Source organism: Vidua macroura, chromosome 14 (assembly GCF_024509145.1).
Source record: "Vidua macroura isolate BioBank_ID:100142 chromosome 14, ASM2450914v1, whole genome shotgun sequence".
Taxonomy (NCBI): domain Eukaryota; kingdom Metazoa; phylum Chordata; class Aves; order Passeriformes; family Viduidae; genus Vidua; species Vidua macroura.
Genome location: NC_071584.1, coordinates 15,227,607 through 15,245,453, shown reverse-complemented (window position 1 = coordinate 15,245,453; position 17,847 = coordinate 15,227,607). Strand labels below are relative to the sequence as shown.

The 17,847-nt window shown below is 53.5% G+C and overlaps 1 protein-coding gene across 2 annotated transcripts in view; it reads left to right on the top strand.

The window, feature by feature from the left end:
• The window catches only part of OPHN1 (oligophrenin 1), a 51,501-nt gene that overhangs the window by 7,279 nt on the left and 26,375 nt on the right, over positions 1-17,847 (top strand). For both annotated transcript variants that reach the window (XM_053990451.1, XM_053990450.1), the window contains exons 2-4: positions 7,521-7,616; positions 11,300-11,361; positions 12,806-12,877. In XM_053990451.1, coding sequence (XP_053846426.1) covers positions 7,521-7,616; positions 11,300-11,361; positions 12,806-12,877 — 230 coding nt within the window. The remainder of the gene's footprint in view (positions 1-7,520; positions 7,617-11,299; positions 11,362-12,805; positions 12,878-17,847) is intronic.

Below are 17,847 nucleotides of genomic sequence, written 5' to 3'. Positions count from 1 at the left end.
AGGAGCTGCCCAGCACTTCCAGCAGCAGCACCAGTGCCCACGGAGCCAGGCACTGAGCCCCAGCTGTGGCTGTCCCTCCTATGCCCGGGTTCATTGCGCTCCAGAGCAGTGCTGAGCAATTCCCTGCTGTGCTGATGGTCAGATTGGGGCACCAGCTGCTCTGGAATTCCTGCAGGTGTGGCAGCACCAGCCCCGTGGTTGGACTTGGTCTGTGGTGAACCAAAGAACTGTGATGGTGTTTCATCCTTTGTGATTCTTCTCTGCCTCTGCGACCCCAGGAGCATTTGTTTAAAAACCAGTTGCATTATTTCTAACTGCGCATTTCACCACTTTTGCTGATTTCTGAGGCAGCTCATCTTTTCTTAACTTCCATCTCAGTTGGCCATGTGTTCTGGGCTGGCTGCCCTGTGTCTCTTTCCAGTTTTGCTGAAGCAACTCCTCCAGCTTTGCAGGGCTGCAAGGTTGATTTGAAAGGCCAGAAAAATGGCAAAGGGGAAAAAACTAATCTCTGAGCAGTTCAGGCTTCCAAAGTGCAGTTTTACCCATGGCTCATCCTGAGGAGCACTAAGGGAAGTGCTGATGCCAGCAGGAGTTTTGCTGCTGTGGGAAGAGCAGGGGTGCCTTGGCTGAGCTGGGCCAGGCAGGAGGCTGTGCTGCAGCATCCTGTGCTGCCCTTGTCTTGCAGAAGCAAAAATCATTAAAATAATTAATCCAACACACCGTCCCTTATAAAAATATTAGACATGCAGCCTGAAGTGTTGCTCTCTAGGAAACCAGTACAAGCCAGTGAGTGTCACTGGGAGAATGGTGTGCTCCATGTCCTTGCTTTGAAGTGTGGCTGTGCTGCACAATTCTCTTCCTGACCAATGGATCTGTCACTGTGGAGGTCTTGGGAAGAAGATGCTGGATAACTTAATCCAGGGGAGGGTGAGAATGCATCCTTCTCCCAGAAGCTGTATCCCACATCACTCACTCTCAGTTTTCTCCAAAACAGACCAATACACCCCAAAACTTTGTTGTCCTTCCAGTCTTGCTTGGTTGCTTTGTGTTTTGGTTGGGGTTTAGGGCTGATATGTTGCCAAACTTCCAAGCTGTTGATGAGGAGACCCATGATCTCCTTGTGCTCCAGGCATCCAGGAAAGAGCCCCTCTGTGTGTTTAACTGCCTTGAGCTTCAAAGTGCAGCCTCGTAACCTTTGCCAGCTCATCTGGAGCACGGCAGGTTCGGCAGAGCCGGTTTCCTTCAGGCAATGAGGGAGATAAAGCAGGCGTGAGAATTTTATGATGAGTGTGAACCCTTGCTGTCTGGGTCCTTGGGTATTTAATTTAATAGTAAATAAGAAAATAAGCCTGTCAAGCTCGTTTGGGCACTCCCCACAAGGCTGGCTGGGCAAGGAGAAGAATTCATGAGAATAAAAATTGAAGTTTAGGACAGGAAACAAACTGTGGAGGGTGGGGGGAGAGTGGGAGGGGGATGTGTGAGTGGAGGTGATGGTCCAGAGGGCAGGTAACCAGCTTGCAGAGTAAAAAGTCACTGGTTAGGGAGAGGTACTGAGAAATGTCTTTTTACTGGGAGCACAGCCCTCCTCTTCTGCCTGGAGCCTGGGCTGGACTGGCTGTGAAAGAGAAGCAGCAGCTTATGAACAACTCAGTCAATGAAGGGCTGATTAGGAGAGGTAAACGTGTGACAGAGTGTGAGACATCCAGTAAATTCCTTCACAAGAGATTTGTAAAGCACAGCTAAATATAGCAAGTTATTTTTAGCAGTTCATGCTAGCCACTTACTCCTGGCAAGTGGAAAACCCGTGTCAGTGTGGGAAAAATGGCCTTTGTCCAATGTGTCAGGATTTCTGAGTCCCCACAGAGCCTTCAGGGGCACTTGTGAACGGCTTGCCCTGGGGCAATGCCAGGCACTGCCTGTCCTGGGCTCTGTAATTCCCTAGTGGTGAGCATCTCTCCTCTGTGCAGCACTGAGAGGGCTCCATTCCTTGCAGGATCCTGTGTGGATTTGGGACTACCTAGAAGGCTAACTGGAAGGTTATATTTTTATCCTCATCTCAGAAAATAAACATGTTTCTGTGTTTGAGCAGCTGTAGAGTATTTGGGAGTGTTCCATGAGTCAGGGCTCATTACTCCTGATCCTGATGGCACATCTGGGCTCATCAGAGGGAGCTCATGGCTTTCCAGGGTGAGATATTTTTGTGGGATGGAGACTGAGGACTTCATGCAGGTAGTACACACAGTGTAAATCCAACACCTTGGAGCAGAGTCTGGCCCCTTGGCCACTTACTTTGTGTGCTGGCTCCTAAAACTCTGCTGCAAGGAGAGAGAATTCCCGGGAAGCAGTGGGTCAGGTACTGTGTCCAGAACCTCCTCCTCAGGGTGGTGATGGTGATCAGCTCCATCTCCTTAGTGATGCAACTCCCTGGGGAATTCTTTGGCGGGAGTTGGTAACAATGGGGACATTATTTTCCCCTTAGGAATCACAGCCCTCTCTCTGCATGCTGGGAAAAGTTGAATTTCTCATGCTGAATGTATGTTGTGCACAGCTCTCCACCAGGGAGGAGAAAATCATCCATAGGGACCATTGGTAGGAAATGTAGGTGTGTCCTCAGCTGCTGTGTGTCAGGGTCTTGCAACACTTCCCTGACAAAAACGGATTTCCAGGGTTGAGATCCCAACCCGACAATCTCCATGTCTTAAAATCCCTTGTTTAAGGGCAGAGTGAACTTTTATTGTCTTTTGTTTGCTTATTTGAAAGAAAAGCATGTGGCCGGCTTTGATAGTTCTGTTTTCAAGCTGGAGAAGAAGAAAGCAAAATGCAAAGATGGAGCTCCTGCTTAGCTTTGCTCTGGTTATTTGCACTGCCACGATCAAACCCGGGCTGTGTTTTCCCTGTTGATTCCTTATGGGTTTTATTCATGGGTTGCTGAAGCCGTGACTGAGTTGCTCTGGCACTGCAATCTGTGGGTCGGGTGGATTCAGAACCTCAGGAATTGCTTTTTCCCCCATGGAAATCTCTGCTGGCTGCTCTTCCCCGAGCTGCCCATGCGTAGATGCAGGCAGGGAGACCAGTGAAAGTCACTTCCCACCTTCCATGGTGGGCTGGGACATCCTGTCCCTTCCCAGGAACAGGGCAGGGATGCAGCAGCCCCATCACTGCTCAGCTATTCATGCTTTCAGCTGGATCAGATTAAACTCAGGACTGCCTTTGCACTGAAAGTGTCACTGGCCAATGATTGCAAAGATGATGAGGTTGAGGGGCGGTATTTTTATTTTGTTTTTTCCTCTTTAATTTGTTCCCTGGGAGCAGTGTGTGATGGGGATTAGCCAAAGGGCTGCTGAACCCACTGCTTGCTCTGCCCCTTAGCTTCTGGAGGAGCAGCAATTCCCACCTTGCTGTTTCCTAGGAAAAAGCAGCACGGTGCTGTGTATACCAGCTGCTGCAGAGCCAAGGAGTGTCATGTAAACGAGGGCAATTTGGGTGTGGATAACGGGGGTGAGGCAGCCTGGCCCTGACCAATGTGATGTGTACCCTCCACACCTACTCTCCTGCACAGCTGGGGATGTTCTGTTGGTTTTCAAAGTGTTTATTTCTAAAAATCAGGCTGTTTTTTCCACCTGTGTAACACCTAATGTCCCATTGTGTCCCTGTGGTGTTAAATGAGGCAGCCCAGGCAGGGCCCTCCTGTCCTGGCTCAGAGATCCTGCTGGTCCCCATAGCTGTCACTGCTTGGTTGTCACAGCCACTTCTACTTCCGTGTGCTCAGGGGCATGGTTTCCTCTCCTGGGAACAGAGGACCATTGCAGTCACACAGACTGTGACCTCTGGGTTGCAATTAGTAAAGCTAATTAAGGACGTGCACCTGTGACACCTCGAGTGTTGCAGACCCTCAAGCAGCACCTCTGTGCCCCATTCTCTGTCTGCGTCTGCTCGCCCTGTTCCCCCATGGTTCTCTTCTGTGGTGATGGTTTCCTTCTGGTTTAAATTCTAAGCACTGGAGGAAAAAGCAGCAACACAGCCTGGTTTGAGGCTCTGTGTTTGTGTTTTGTCAGAGACCTGTGGCTTTTGCAGCGGTAGCAGCACTTTTTTGTTTGTGGTTTTTGGTTACCTGTGGTTGCTTTCAAAGGTTGAAGTGAGAATCATAGGTCCTCACTGAGCAAGCTGTGAGGCACATCCTTCCAGAGCTGCTGGTTCTGGAGCTGTGTTTATCTACACATAAATTCAGCCCAGAGTTCTCTGTGTGCCTCCTGAGGCTGGCACAGCTGGCATTGGTGCTCCCTGCTCCTGCCCTGCAGCCTGCCTGGGACCACTCTGCGCAGGGATGGAACTTCATTTTGACTACTAAATTATTGTAACCACAAATGGTGAAATTTGGCATTGCTTCCTGATGCTGGAAGGGAGAGGAGTCCTTCAGGACTCCTGATCAAGTTCATTTTGGTGTGTTTCCATGGAAACAGGCTGAGCAGGCAGGGTCCTTGGGTTAGTGCTGAGCCTTGGTGTGCTGTTCGCAGGGATATTCCAGCTTGGAGCACGGCAAAATTCCTTGATCCTTGGGTCCTGGTGCTGGGGGAGCAGGACAGCCCTGCAGCTGCCTCTCCCTCCTGCCAGGCTCTGGGGGTGCAGAGCAGCAGCCTTTGCCACCGAGTGTTTGTATCGGGGGGGAAAACATTTCCGACGGTTAAAACAAGGGAGAATACAGACTTATCTCTCCCAGCGTGGGATGGAGCCTCGTTTTTCCACAGCAAATCTTTTCCTGCTGGCTCCTTCCTGTGGTCAAGCTTCTTTCCTGTGGCCATGGCTTATCCCTTTCTCCCCAGCCCCCCTGCCCTGCCTGATGGGGTGTCACCACTGTCACCACTGCCATTTGGGTGCCACCGAGGGAAGGGGCAACATTCCACTGAGTGTCTCTGAGCACTGACACCAACTCTCTGCCTCAGGGCCTGGAGCTGGGCCCTGCAGGGACACAGCCCCCGAGTGGGGACATCGTCTGTTCCCATGGTGCCAGCAGTCAGTGATCCCTGTGCTGTGTCCCAGTAACACTCCAGAGCTGTCCCACAGTGCCAGCAGTCAGTGAGCCCCGTGCTGTGTCCCTGTCACACCCCAGAGCTGTCCCGCAGTGCCAGCAGTCAGTGAGCCCCGTGCTGTGTCTCTGTCACACCCCAGAGCTGTTCCACAGTGCCAGCAGTCAGTGACCCCCGTGCTGTGTCCCTGTCACACCCCAGGGCTGTGGTAGTGCTGCAGCAGCAGCGATGCTGTCCTGTGCATGCACACAGGAGCTCTGTCAGGAGCCGATGTTCAGCCAAGGCTGGCTACGTGTGGGAGTCGAGTTGTGTTGGTCTGGAGAAGCCTGGTTTCCATTAAGAGCTCCTCCAGAGCCTGCCAAGCACGTGTGGTACGGGCTCACACCCCCCTCCCTCTCTCCTCCTTCTCCCCTGGGCTGACAGGGACACAAAACACATGGAGACCCTCTATCCCTGGCAGGTACCACCCATGGGACCTGCGTGTGCTGCTGTGCTCCCAGCTCATGGGTGCACTGGAGCCGTGGTGCCTTGTCACCTGCCCCCAGCCAGCACCCATGGAGGGGACAGATGGACAGATGGAGAGATGGATGCTGGTTGGGGGTGCTGCTGCTTTCAGACAGGCTCAAGGTCTGGGCTGGGAGGGGTGTTTGGAGGGAGGGATTGAAAATCACCTGCAACCAGCGGCAGGGGAGGGGCTGGATGGGGCCACAGCAGCGTCAGGGACGGTGATGGTGACACAGTGACGGGGATTTGCAGGGGATGAACAAAGATTCCCCTGAGCGAGGGCTGAATGAGCCTCCGGCCTGGCCTGAGCGAGCACTGGGGGACTGAGGGGGAATTATTTGCTGAGGTTTTCCATCAAGTCAATGACATCGTTCTGTGCGAGAGTTCACCCATTTACGTGCTCCAGCCCCTGGCAGCTGGGGCTAAATAGCGACATTCAGGCCTGAATCTGCCCATTCAGGAGCAAAGGTTTGACCCATGGGAGGGAGCTGCTGAACGAGGCTTTTGAGGGAGAAGCAGGGACTGCACTTTAAAGCCTGCACAGGGAACCCAGCAGTCCTCCCACCCCTGCCTGCCCAGGGACCTTGGGGAGGGTCAGGAGCTCCTGACCTGGGGACAGGAAAAGCAGGGCAGTCTGAGGACCTGCCAGTACCGCACACTTGATTTATTTTCCCCAGCATTCAATTTGTCTCTCCCCTTCACAGCAGCGTTTCAGAACATCCCATGATTGCCACCACAGTAGTAAGTTTTATTTTCAAATCAAAAAACCCCATCCATGTACACCAAGTTCCTGTATACAACAATCATGATGCTGGTTTGGCTAAGCAGTGGTGGGAGTTGGTTGTCCATAAGGTCTGTGCCATCCCATCTTTCCCATTTGTAATTTTATTAATTTCTAAAAGTGCCATCTCTGTGCACCACCACAAAGGAGTCCAGCCTGGTACTGTGCCCATAGCTGGAGTCCCAAATTAGGCAAAGTAGCAATGTAAATCAGAGTCTAACATTATTCCTTTGCTTTTCTTTTTGTCACCTACATCCTACTCTCTGAGGTCAGGCAAGTGCAGCCTCCTTCTGTTTGTATCTCAAGAACTGTTGTAGTTTTGTGCAGGGTAATGTGGTCAATCCAGTGAGTGTGCTGGCCCTGCTGGCCCTGGGTTGGGCTCTGTAGTGGTGTCACTGTCACGTCCCAGGGCCCCTCTGCCAATGCCAGCAGACGCCATCCAGACACGTCCTGCAGCCACACAGGGTGCAAACACACAAAGCATCCTTTGGGCCAGAAACGTCTCTGGAAGGTCCAAAAATAATTTGGACTGAGCCACAGGAAACATCAGGCAATTTCTTTGCTTCCAGCCCAGACTGTTCCTCACCAGCGGGAGCAGCAGGTCCCAGGGCCATCTGTGGGTGCCCAGGCAAGCCCAGCTGAGCCCCTGGCTCAGCTGTGTGCTCTGTGGCACTGTCCTTCCCTCAGGGCCTGTCTGTGCCCATGACCCCACAGAGGGACAGTTATTTTTAGTCCTGCCTTTCCCCTCACATTTATTTTCTGACTCTACAGATTTTTCTCCCATATTATGAAACAATTCCTGTGAACAGTGGCCAGCCTGTCTGACAGCCCCTGAGCTCCAAGGAGCTGTGCTGGTGCACACAGAGCCCTGGAGTATCTCCTGAATGTTTTCCTGCAGGGAAGTGTGTCAGTGTCCCTTCCTGTCTGTGGCTGGACACAAGGCCATCGATCAGTTGTTGTACCGTGTGGTGCATCCATTAGTGCTGCAGAAGCTTTTTCAGAGAGAGGAAAAGCCCAAATCCAATGCTCTCTGCAGCCTCTGAGGGTTATTAATGTTGCAGCATTTTTTGCAATCCTGAATTTCCCAATGCCTATGGATTTTAATAACTACCTTATTATGGTCTTTTTCCATTCAGGATAAATTCGTAGGACATGCAGCTTCTGTAGAACAATTGCAGAAACCCACAGCTGATTGCTCTGTCCTTTTCCAGGATACTCCTCAGCAGTGCAGAAGTTCTCCCAGACTCTGCAGTCCTTCCAGTTTGACTTCATTGGTGACACACTAACAGATGATGAGATCAATATTGGTGAGTTCTCTGCTTTTTGAAGCTGACTTCACTTCCAGTAATTGGAACAGTCTCCCTCTCTAGGAATTAGCCTGCCTGATGGTTTTTAAGCAGCCTCAGGAGCCGGGTTCCAGGCAGCTCTTCCACAGCTTATTTTATGAAGTTGAACAGTCACGGGTCAAGTTTCACATTCCCAATTCAGCGGATAATTTGCAGAGGTTTTCCATGGCTCCAGGCCTGCTCCGTGCTGCCAGGTGCTGGGGAGGAGGCGGCGTGGTGCTGACCTCCCAGCCAGCCCCTCTTCCCAGAGCTGCAGTGGAGCCCAGCTCTGGCTGCTGCTCCCAGAGCTGCCTTTGCTGCACTGGAAAAGCCTCGCAGGAACAAACTGCCCCACGCTGCCCTGCAAAGGCACCAGGCTGCAAACTGCTGGGAAAAAGGGTTCCTGGATGTGTCTCAAATGGAAAACAATGGCCATCTGTGCCCTGGGCAGCCTTGCAGGGCTGCTCCCTGCACATCTGCTTGGGGATTAGCGATCCTGGAGCTGTGTTACATCCCTGCCCTCCCCCAGCACAGCTCTGGGAGTCACTCAGCATCCACGGCCCAGCCTTAATGCCCCAAACCCTGCACTTTTCACATGAATCTGCTCTTGGCTTAGCGAGGTGAGTGGACCCTGCAGGGGTGAAAGGGGGCTGCAGGAGGGACAACAGGGCATCCTCAGCCCCCGAGGTTCTGACCCTGCCCCATCAGACAAAACCCTTGGGCCACCTGCCTGGGCTGAGGAGCTGGGGCTGCCCATAGGCTCACAGGGCATTCTCCAGGCAGGAGCACAGGGCATTCATGGGGTGGGGCACAAGGCACGGGGTCTTTTCCAGGCTGCTCCTGAGGGCTGCACATGGAGGAAAAAAATAAAACCAGCTCTTGTCAGGCAGCGGTTGGAGAGTGGCAGCAGTGTGACATTGCTGGTGTCAGGTCTCTCAGCCACTGTCAGAAGGGGAAGGAAGTAGAGCCTGCTCCTTGGGCTGTTGTATTTAAAGCCACGTGAAGCAGACTGCAGCCTGTCCCTCCAAAGCTTGTTTCCTTTATGGAAAGTCTCTGGGTGAAACCCGCTGGAAATGAGTCAGCCTCCAAATCTAATGGCAGCAGAGGTGCTGAGCTTCCAAACACATATGGGTCAGGGAGGGGAGAGCTCTGCCATCTAAATGCCCCTCCTGGGAGCTGAGGGGTCTGAGGCAAACAGCCATGCAAGGAAAGGAATGTCCCTCCTCTTGGCTGGAAGGGACAAAGCTCCAATGACCAAGCAAGGCTGCTGGGAGTGACAGAGGTTGAATAAAGGGAGTGTGGGATGAGGGGAGAGCAAGAGAGCAGATGTAAAACCCGCCATGGTGAAAGGAGCGTGTTTCCCTTCAGTTTTGCTAGGGAGTATTTGTTTTGCTTTTTCAAGAAGAGGTCCCCAGCTTCCCTGTGAAGAAGCCTGGGCTGTGTTCCTCCTCCCACCCAGGCCCTGGTGTGCCTGCAGGGGTTGAGGCTTCCTTATTCCTGACACAGCAGTGGGGCGTTGACGTCTCCGTAGCAGCTTCCATCAGCCAGGGTGCCAGGGATCTGCGTGGGAGTGCAGAGTTCATTTGATGTGCAGGATATGGGAGTGAAGCAGAACACTTACAGGCACTTCTTATGTGCTGCAAGAGAACGTGTTTGGGTTGTAAATAGAGCTTAAGTCACACTGCTCTCTCGTTGTGTGGGCACAGAACAGCCTGGCACCCAAGCGGGTGGCAGCGGGGACACTGCAGGTGCCACTCAGGACACCGGGTTGATGTTGTCTGTCGTGAGCAGCACTTTCCCCTGGGGACGTGAAAGGTCATGCATGCACCCGTGTTACCCCACAGCTGCAGCCCCTCCTGTGCTCCCTCCTGCAGCTCCTCCACTGTCACCTCATGGGACCCAAATCAGCAGCTCCTCCAGAGATGAAGGGGGCAGTGAAATGGGGTGGCATGTTCTTCCCTCCCAGGCACGGGAACCTGGAATCCTCTGGCTGTAAGGACCTTCCTGGAATGTTTCTGCCTGCCCAGCAGAGTCACTGTGGCGTTTCCAGGTGTCAGTTCCCAGGTGTGGCTGCTGCTGCTGGTGGCCTCCTGCTCCACACTGCCCTGCATGGGCTGGCAAACTCTGACCCAGGCCAGTAGCATAGATCCAAGATCCCCAGGCACTGCTGGGCTGGCAGCAGGATCTGAGCCTTGTGCGTGTTGCAGGGTCAAACTCAGTGGACTGTTCTGTGACTGGAGCCAGGAAACATGTTCCTGGGCTCTTCCTGTAGAGAGAAGGGAAAAAACGGCTAGGGAACATTTTATGCACTGACATATTCCCTGTAAGTTTGGGACTGGATTGTTTCTCCCAGTGATAATTCTTTTCCTGGCTCAGGCCCCTGGTGTCCATGCACTCCATCATCCTGAGGAGCCACAGTGATGGCCACGTGTGGCCCTGGGTGTGAGCACCATGAGCTGTAGGGCCATTGCATTGCTGGGTGCTGGAGCCCTCACTGGAGGAGAGCTCAGAAGCTCCTGACTCATCAGGAAGCCACTCTGGGATGTTCCCACCAGGGCAAGAGGGAGTCTGGGACCCACCAAACCTGTCCCATGCTGTGCTGAGCAGGCTGGAGCTGTGGGAAACTTTCCCAGGTAACTCCCAGGTAGTTCCCAGGTACACTGGGGTGATCAGGTTGTTCCCCCGAGCATCCAGCATACAGCCACTCTACTTGCACAGGCGGGTGTTTGCCCAGCCTTGCCTTGCAGCCCAGAGAGATGGGAGTTTGGTTTGGCACTGTCAATGCTCTGCTGCTGAGAGGTTTTCTCCCCTAGGACAAATTCAGCCCCTTCCCAAGTTCTCCTTCGATGGGCAGGGAGAGGGACTGCATGTTCCCCCTTGGTGTGGGGTCAGCTGCTCCCACCTAGTCTTTTATTTCCCCAGGCTAAATTATTCTTAGTTCAGTTTGTTAAATGAAAGGTTTCGTGCTATTTTTATTGTAGCTGGACTCCAGCTGCTTATCAATGAGATCTTTTTGTTTCACTTCTAACATATTGGGGAGTGGTGTCAGTGTCTGTGACCATGTCTACACCTGCTGCCTTTCCTTTCCTTCTGCACAAGGACTTTGTGCCTCCTGGTGCTGCATGTGATCTTTGTCATTCCAGGCCATTTTCATTTGACACACTTGTCCTGGTCCTGGCAAGCACCTGCAGCTCTTCCTGGGACAGAGGTGCCAGGCCCATCCTGGTGCTGCTGGCAGCTGTCCAGGCAGGCCAGGCACCTCTGTCCTGCCCAAAGTGGCAGGGCCTGGGGATGACAGCTCCCCTTCCCCCTCTTTGGCCTTTTTCTGCATTTGCCTCTCCTCTGCCACCCATATTGCCATCTCTGTAACACAATTCCTGATAAAAGCCAATTAACATCCTCTTACTTTCCCAGGGCCTTCACTCCTTCATTGCCTGGGTAGGAGACCCTCCTCTCTGTTGCATAAATAAATACCCCTCAAGGCCAGCCTGCACCTGGCATTGCCTCATGCAGTTCCTGCCAAAAGGAGCCACCTCTTCTTGTTTTCTTTGCCAGCCTTTAGACAGCCATGCTGGGGGTGCAGCCTCACTGGGGTGTCCTGACACGTGTCACACACTCCAGTGCCACGTCCCAGCTCCACTGACCAGCCTCTTCTTTTCTTACAGCCGAGTCCTTTAAGGAGTTTGCAGAGCTGCTGCACGAAGTGGAGCTGGAGAGGTCCATGATGGTAAGGAGATGGGAACTGGGCTCTGTCATTCCTGACATGGCTAAATGCCAAATCACAGCCACAGCACCACGTGCCTCGGTGTGAGGCTTCTTGGCAGAGGGAAGCTGGGAGCACCAGGAATGTGTTCTGTACTCATCTGGTCCATGGTCCATGGCCGTGGGCCCTGAGCATGGGGCAGGCACAGCAGTAGGTGTGGGGGGCTGTGGCTCTCCCAGGCAGCACAGGCAGGCACAGAGCCCCAGGCCCTGCAGCTGGAGGAGCTCACCAGCTGCTTCTGTGGTGAAACCAAGGGTTAAAGAATAAGAAGTGTTTTCACTCAGTTTTCGCTGGGGGCAGGAAGGCAGGTGTCCCTGAGCCCATCTGTGCTGGTCCAGCTCCTGCAGTACAATGCACTGCCATCAGCTTCCTGCTGCCATGTGCCCTCAGCTCTCCAGGACTCCTCCAGAGCCAGTGCTGGCTTCCCATCTCACTCCTCATTCCAGGAAAAACATGAAAGTTAGGCTCGGTGAAGAGCTTACAGCATGCCAGGAATGTTCTGCTTGGCTCTGCCTTCCCCTGCCTCGTGCAGCAGCAGGAGCTCCTGCCAGGCTGGGCCAGAGGGTCCATGGGCAGGCAAGGAACAGCAGGAAACCAGGAAAGCACTGGGATACTTCTTTATTATGAATTACATCCCAGGTATAGTAGCTCCTTTGGCAGTGGGGGAGCAGTGGAAGGTATTGTTTCAGGAGTTATGGGCACTGTCCAATTTTCAAAGTTGGGTTTTTTTGCCCTCTACTTGTAGGACCAGTTCTGTTTTACAGCAGCTCCCTCAGGAGGTTTCACTCACCATGTTCATCAGCCTTAAATTACCTGAGGGGCTGTGCTGTGTGGTGTCCTGTCCCCTTCTCTTCCCCTCTCCCTTCTCTGGAGCGTGGGACAGAGCCTGTCAGGGAAGTGGGGATGGGAGGAGACAGCAGGTTGGTCCCAGAGCCAGGCTGGAGCTGGAGCCACTGATACAAACTGGGATGAGCTTTCCTGTGGATTCATGGTAAAGGTGTGCAGAGCACCATCCAGAAAAGCATCTTGCAGACATGAGACAGGAGTGGAAGAGACACAGGCAGGCTTTCCCTTTTCCCTAGCTGTTCCTGTCACAGATAACCTTCTGGCTGAATCTCAAGACAAGAGAAGTCCATCCTTTATTTGAGAGCAGCCTTGTTAGATGGGGATGGGGGACACCCACAGGATGCCCCCAAAGCCTCCTGGGATTGGTTGGGGTTTGTTGTTTGTCACCCATGGGGAAGAGCAGGTACAGACTGTTTAAGTGAATTCACCTACAGACAGAGAAGTTGCTTCCAGTCAAAAACATTAAAATAGCAAGTTCTTGGCTTCTAGCCCTGTTCAGCCTCTGCTTAGAAGAAAATTTATCAGCATCCTGCAATTAAAATGCTTTTTCTTTGCACTGTAGGTGCAGAATGCGAGTGATTTGCTGATCAAACCTTTGGAAAACTTCCGGAAGGAGCAGATAGGGTTCACCAAGGTAAGGCTTGTTTGTTTGTTCTCAGTGTATACAGATTTGTTTTCTGTTAGTGTGTTTTTTTCCTCCTGTTGTTTTTAACAAGCAGACAGTTGCTCTACTGCATTCTGACTTCAGGCACTCAGAAACTCCCTGTTCAATGCTGGCTTTCAGCTGCTGGCATGAGGGTTTGTGCTGTGACTTTTAGTCTGATTTTTCAATCTTAAGAGTCTCCAAAATCTTTTTGTGAATTCTTTGGGTTCTCTCCTGGCCTGATTCCAGCACTGCCACTGCCCTGAGCAAGGAGTGTTTGTTTCAACCAGGAGATCCTCCTTGCTGCTTTATCTCCTCTCCCCTTTGTTCAGAGAATAAAATACTTTCTGCAGAGAAGTGTGTGGTGGAGTGGGAGGGAGGAAGGGAAGGAGGGAAAAAGGGAAGGAGGGAAAGCAGGAGAGGCCAGCAGGCAGAACCTGATTATAGTCATAGGGCTTTTGTTATGAAATATTTACATAAAGCGTCTAATGAGTCTTTCAGATGGACCAAACTTTTAAAGAAACAAGCTATAAAAAGCAAATTCTGCACATGTGGAGCACAAAAGATCATTTTTCCCTTGTCTGCTATCAAGTCCAGGTTCCATGTTACTCAGCAGCAGCTTAAAATGGGGCTGGCTCTGACCCAGCTCTGAAATGGAGATGTTTTGGAGAACACTTGAGGCTTGGATTCAGCCCAGCCCATCTGGAGGCTTTGACGTTTAATAAATACAGGGTTTGAGAAGAGATACTCAATGGCCCTCCTGCCCTTTGCCATGCCCTGAGGGCTGGTGTGTGGAACCCTCTGAAGAGCTGCAGCTATGAGCATGGCATGGGTGCTGCCCACAGCACCTTCAGGCTGTTTTAGTCCCAGAGAGCCCTTAAGGTGTGTAAGGGCCACTTTGCCCACATCCCAGAGCATGCTGTGCCCCGAGAGCTGAGCTGGCTGCACCCCCAGGCTGTGTGCCCGTGTCCTGCTCCCTTCCCTGACGGGCAGGCACAGGTCTCAGCAGGGCTGGTGCCACAGCCCCAGCACTGGCATGGATTCACCTGGCAGCCTGCAGCCCTTCCTCGGTCCCTGTGGATGGGCAGGGCGCTCCAGGGTGGTGACAGTGGCAGGACACTGCTCAGAGCAGCTGGAGAGGTGGCAGAGGGCAGGGGGTTGTTGCAGGTGGCTCAGCCATTGTAGTTTGGTTTGGGATTTTGTTTTTTGTGAGGAACATGAGCTGCAGAGGTGCCAGGGCACTGCGTTGGGAAGAGAGCTGTGCTGTGGCTCAGCACAAGTGCTCCGTGCAGGAGCTCACAGGGCAGCACCTTGCACCGTGCCAGGATCCAGGTGTGCCCATGGTGACAGGGCAGCACAGGGAGGTACCACTGTCCCCAGTGCCACTCCACACTGACAGGGCAGCACAGGGAGGTACCACTGTCCCCAGTGCCACCCCGTGCTGACAGGGCAGCACAGGGAGGTACCACTGTCCCCAGTGCCACTCCACACTGACAGGGCAGCACAGGGAGGTACCACTGTCCCCAGTGCCACCCCGTGCTGACAGGGCAGCACAGGGAGGTACCACTGTCCCCAGTGCCACTCCATGCTGACAGGGCAGCACAGGGAGGTACCACTGTCCCCAGTGCCACTCCACGCTGACAGGGCAGCACAGGGAGGTACCACTGTCCCCAGTGCCACTCCAAAGCCTTGAGAGGGTGCGAGTTTGGGAGCAAGCCCCAGCCACTCCAGCCCCTTGTCCTCAGCTCAGACACTTCCCTGACAGGAGCCTATGCCACACTGCTGGTGGGCTGCACCCTCAGGTGTCACCTCGGGCACAGAGCCCTCCTTCACCTGCCAGCCTCCAAAGCATCTCCGGGTCATCCCCAGCCGGCAGCAGGAGGTGTGAAGTACAAATGAGGCTCCTCACAGCGGTGCTCTGTCAGTGTGGGTTCCTCCCATCGCTGCTGGGCCTGGCATCGCCCCGTGGACCCTTCCTGGTCTGCACCAGGGGCAGAGGCCGGGCTGGGGAACAGCCTGGAGACATGACACAGGGAATTTGTGCCCTCTGCTTGGTTTCCGTATTTTGGCAGCATCGCCTTCTGTGAGATGTTTTCTGTTCCCTTTGCGAGCTGCTGGAGCCAAATAGGAAGAGCCCTTGAATCGGGGCTTTGTGATGCCTCTGGCTGGAGCGCAGCCAGTCTGACCAACACATCTGAGTCTGCATTCAGCCATTCTCCCCGGAGGAATGGAGTCTCCTCGGGAGGGTGTGCTCCCACACGGGGCAGCCCTGGCTGTCACCGGGGCCCCCTCCCGCCACAGCCCCGTGGGGTCCCTGCTCTTCCTGTGACTTGCTCAGGGTGAGTCACTTGCCACATCAGAGATAAATGGGAGGATCTGGGACCCCCTGAGCTGACCCATTTCCCAGCTCTGGCACTCATGGCAGGGGGCGAGTGTGGGAAGGAGCTGGCGCAAATGGAGACCCCATCCCTCCCTCTCCATAGCCCCCCACGCTGTGGGGCTGGGACCCTTTGGGAAGAACCTGGCCACACTTACTGAGCCGAGCAAGATTTGAATAGAAAAGTTTAATTCCAGTTTCACTTGGAAGGAGACAGCTTTTTTTTAAAAAAACACAAAGCCAACCAAAAAAAATCAGAGGGAAAAGCTTGTTGGGGTGTACTGTAAGGGCAAGAGGAATGCTGAATAGCTGCAGTGTTTGTCAACATTTTTTCCATAGGAGATAACATATTCCTAAATGGTCTTAGTTAATTCTGTTATTAAGTTCATTAATTATAATTTTAAAAGAAAGGGAGGTTCATACCTTCTACTTGCTTTCATCTCTGGGGGAGCAGGGCCTAAGGATCTTTTGAGAGAAAGCAGTGGGTGAGGGAAAAACACCAGGATGAACTGAATGTGCTTTAATAGAACTGCTTTTTCTACACCCCTTGACATTTTAGAAATCTGTTTTTGAATTAACTGCTGATGCCTGATAAAAATGAGCTACGATGATCCTGCTTCCTCTGCTCTTGCACCCAGATCCCTCAGGTGTGCACGGAGGTGGGGGCTCCCAGCAGGAAAAGTGTGTTTAATTCCTTATGGAGAGGAGAAGTGGCCCATGAGCTGGGCTTCTCACTTGCCACTCACTCCACCTCCCCAAAAATGGGAATTTCAGAGGATCCTAGCTAGCAGCTAATGCTTAAGGGGGAGTTTTGGCAAGTCTGTTTGCCCTTTTCCCCCCGATGAGCTGGACCCAAAGCTGCCGAGGGGCTCCAGTGTCACCCCAGTGCTGGTGGCAGTTGGGGAATGGGCAGGACCTGGCACACACAGAGCAGCCAGAGCTGCTGCTGCATCACCTGCCACAGCAGGCAGTGCTGTCCACAGGCTCCTGCCACTCCTGGGCACAGCAATGCCTGTCAGAGCTCCCAGCACAGGGTGTTTGCAGAGCACCCTCCTGCCTGCACTCTCTGGGATCTGCTCGGTTGCTCCCAGTGAGCAATAAATGGAAGGTGGGTGGTGGCTCTTGGACTTGGCAAACCTTAATGGAAATGTGGTGCTGCCCTTTGCTGAATATTCATGAGGAATTAATTTGTGCTCATGTTTCCAGATTGTGCTTCAGTCTGGGTGATTTTTTTGTGTTGTCTTTTTTTTTTTTTTTGCCTTGGCTTGCTCTGGTCAGCAGCCAACTCAGAAGGATTTGTAGGTCATCCTTCTGCTGTTCAGTTATATGCTAATAAGCCAGAGTGGGAATGATTGGCAAGCTCCCTCTTAGTGGCCCAAAATGCCACACTGCACTGCGGTCCTGTCGCACATGGGTCCATCTTGGACATCATTCCCAGTCCCTTCAATCCCCAGAAGGAGCTCAGTGCTCCCTGCCCCCAGTGCAGCCGTGTGTCCCTGCCTGCCTGGGGTGCTGGCAGAGGAGGAGACACTCCCCAAAGGAGTTACTGTCTGGCTTCCCAGCTCCTGCTGCAGAAGGAGCTCCACTGCTCTCCCAGGCTCTTCCTTTCTCTTCACCAGTCTTTCCTTGAGCAGAGGTGACCCCTCTGCCTCAGAACCCACCATGTCTTCCCACAGGGAGCTGCCCACAAGCTGGTGACAAAGCTGCTGCCTGGTGGTTTGTGGTCTCCCTGTGGCTGCAGGCTGTGGCCTCCTGTGGCCATCTGTGTGGCCACCACAGCCACACACAGCTCATGGCCTCCTCCATGGGTTCTTGTTCTTGTGGCCATGTGTACGGGCACCACAGCCTCCCACAGCAATGTCCCCTCTCCTGGGGACAAGCCAGGAGCCATGTGCTCCCAGGCTGCTGCATCCAGAGGCACATCCCCCTGCCCATCCTATCCTGCTCCCTGCCCATGGGCTCTGCCGTGCCTGGCCAAGGTAGCACCAGGCTCTGCTGGGCAGCTGTTCCTTGCCCTGTGCTTTCCCACAGCTCCTGGCGCAGGTGAGCAGCCTCCCAGCTGGAGAGCAGGAGAGGCTGGTCCCAGCTCTGGCCTGCAGTGTGGCTGTCTTCCCTGGTGGCCTCTCCACAGGGTGGGGACAGCTGAGTCACCCTACGAGTGCTGCTTGCTGGTGGTGAGAGGCGAGGGAGAACTCCTGGAGTGGGCTTCAGCCCCATTCCTGCTGCTCACCCACAGCTCTGCTGAGGAACAGGGATGGCACCCTCCCTGTGCTGCCACCACCACCTCTGCACGCCACCTTGGTGGAGACAGTGGAGCTCTTGGTTGGGTTTGGAGCTAGCTTTCCATGGCAGCACCTGCTTTTCTGTCTCAGGACCTGCTGCAGGCACAGCCATCTCCTCTGAGATGTGAGGAGGTTGCCACAGGAGCTCTGTGCCTGCAGCCCCACTGCTCTGCTTCCCTGCACTTCTGTGGCCTTGGGGCTTGGAGGCTCCTCATTAAGGAAATGGAAATTAGGCAAGTTCCTGGCTGCGTTAGACAGGGCATTAATGGCACAGACAGCCCAGGATTTGACCTTACAGACAC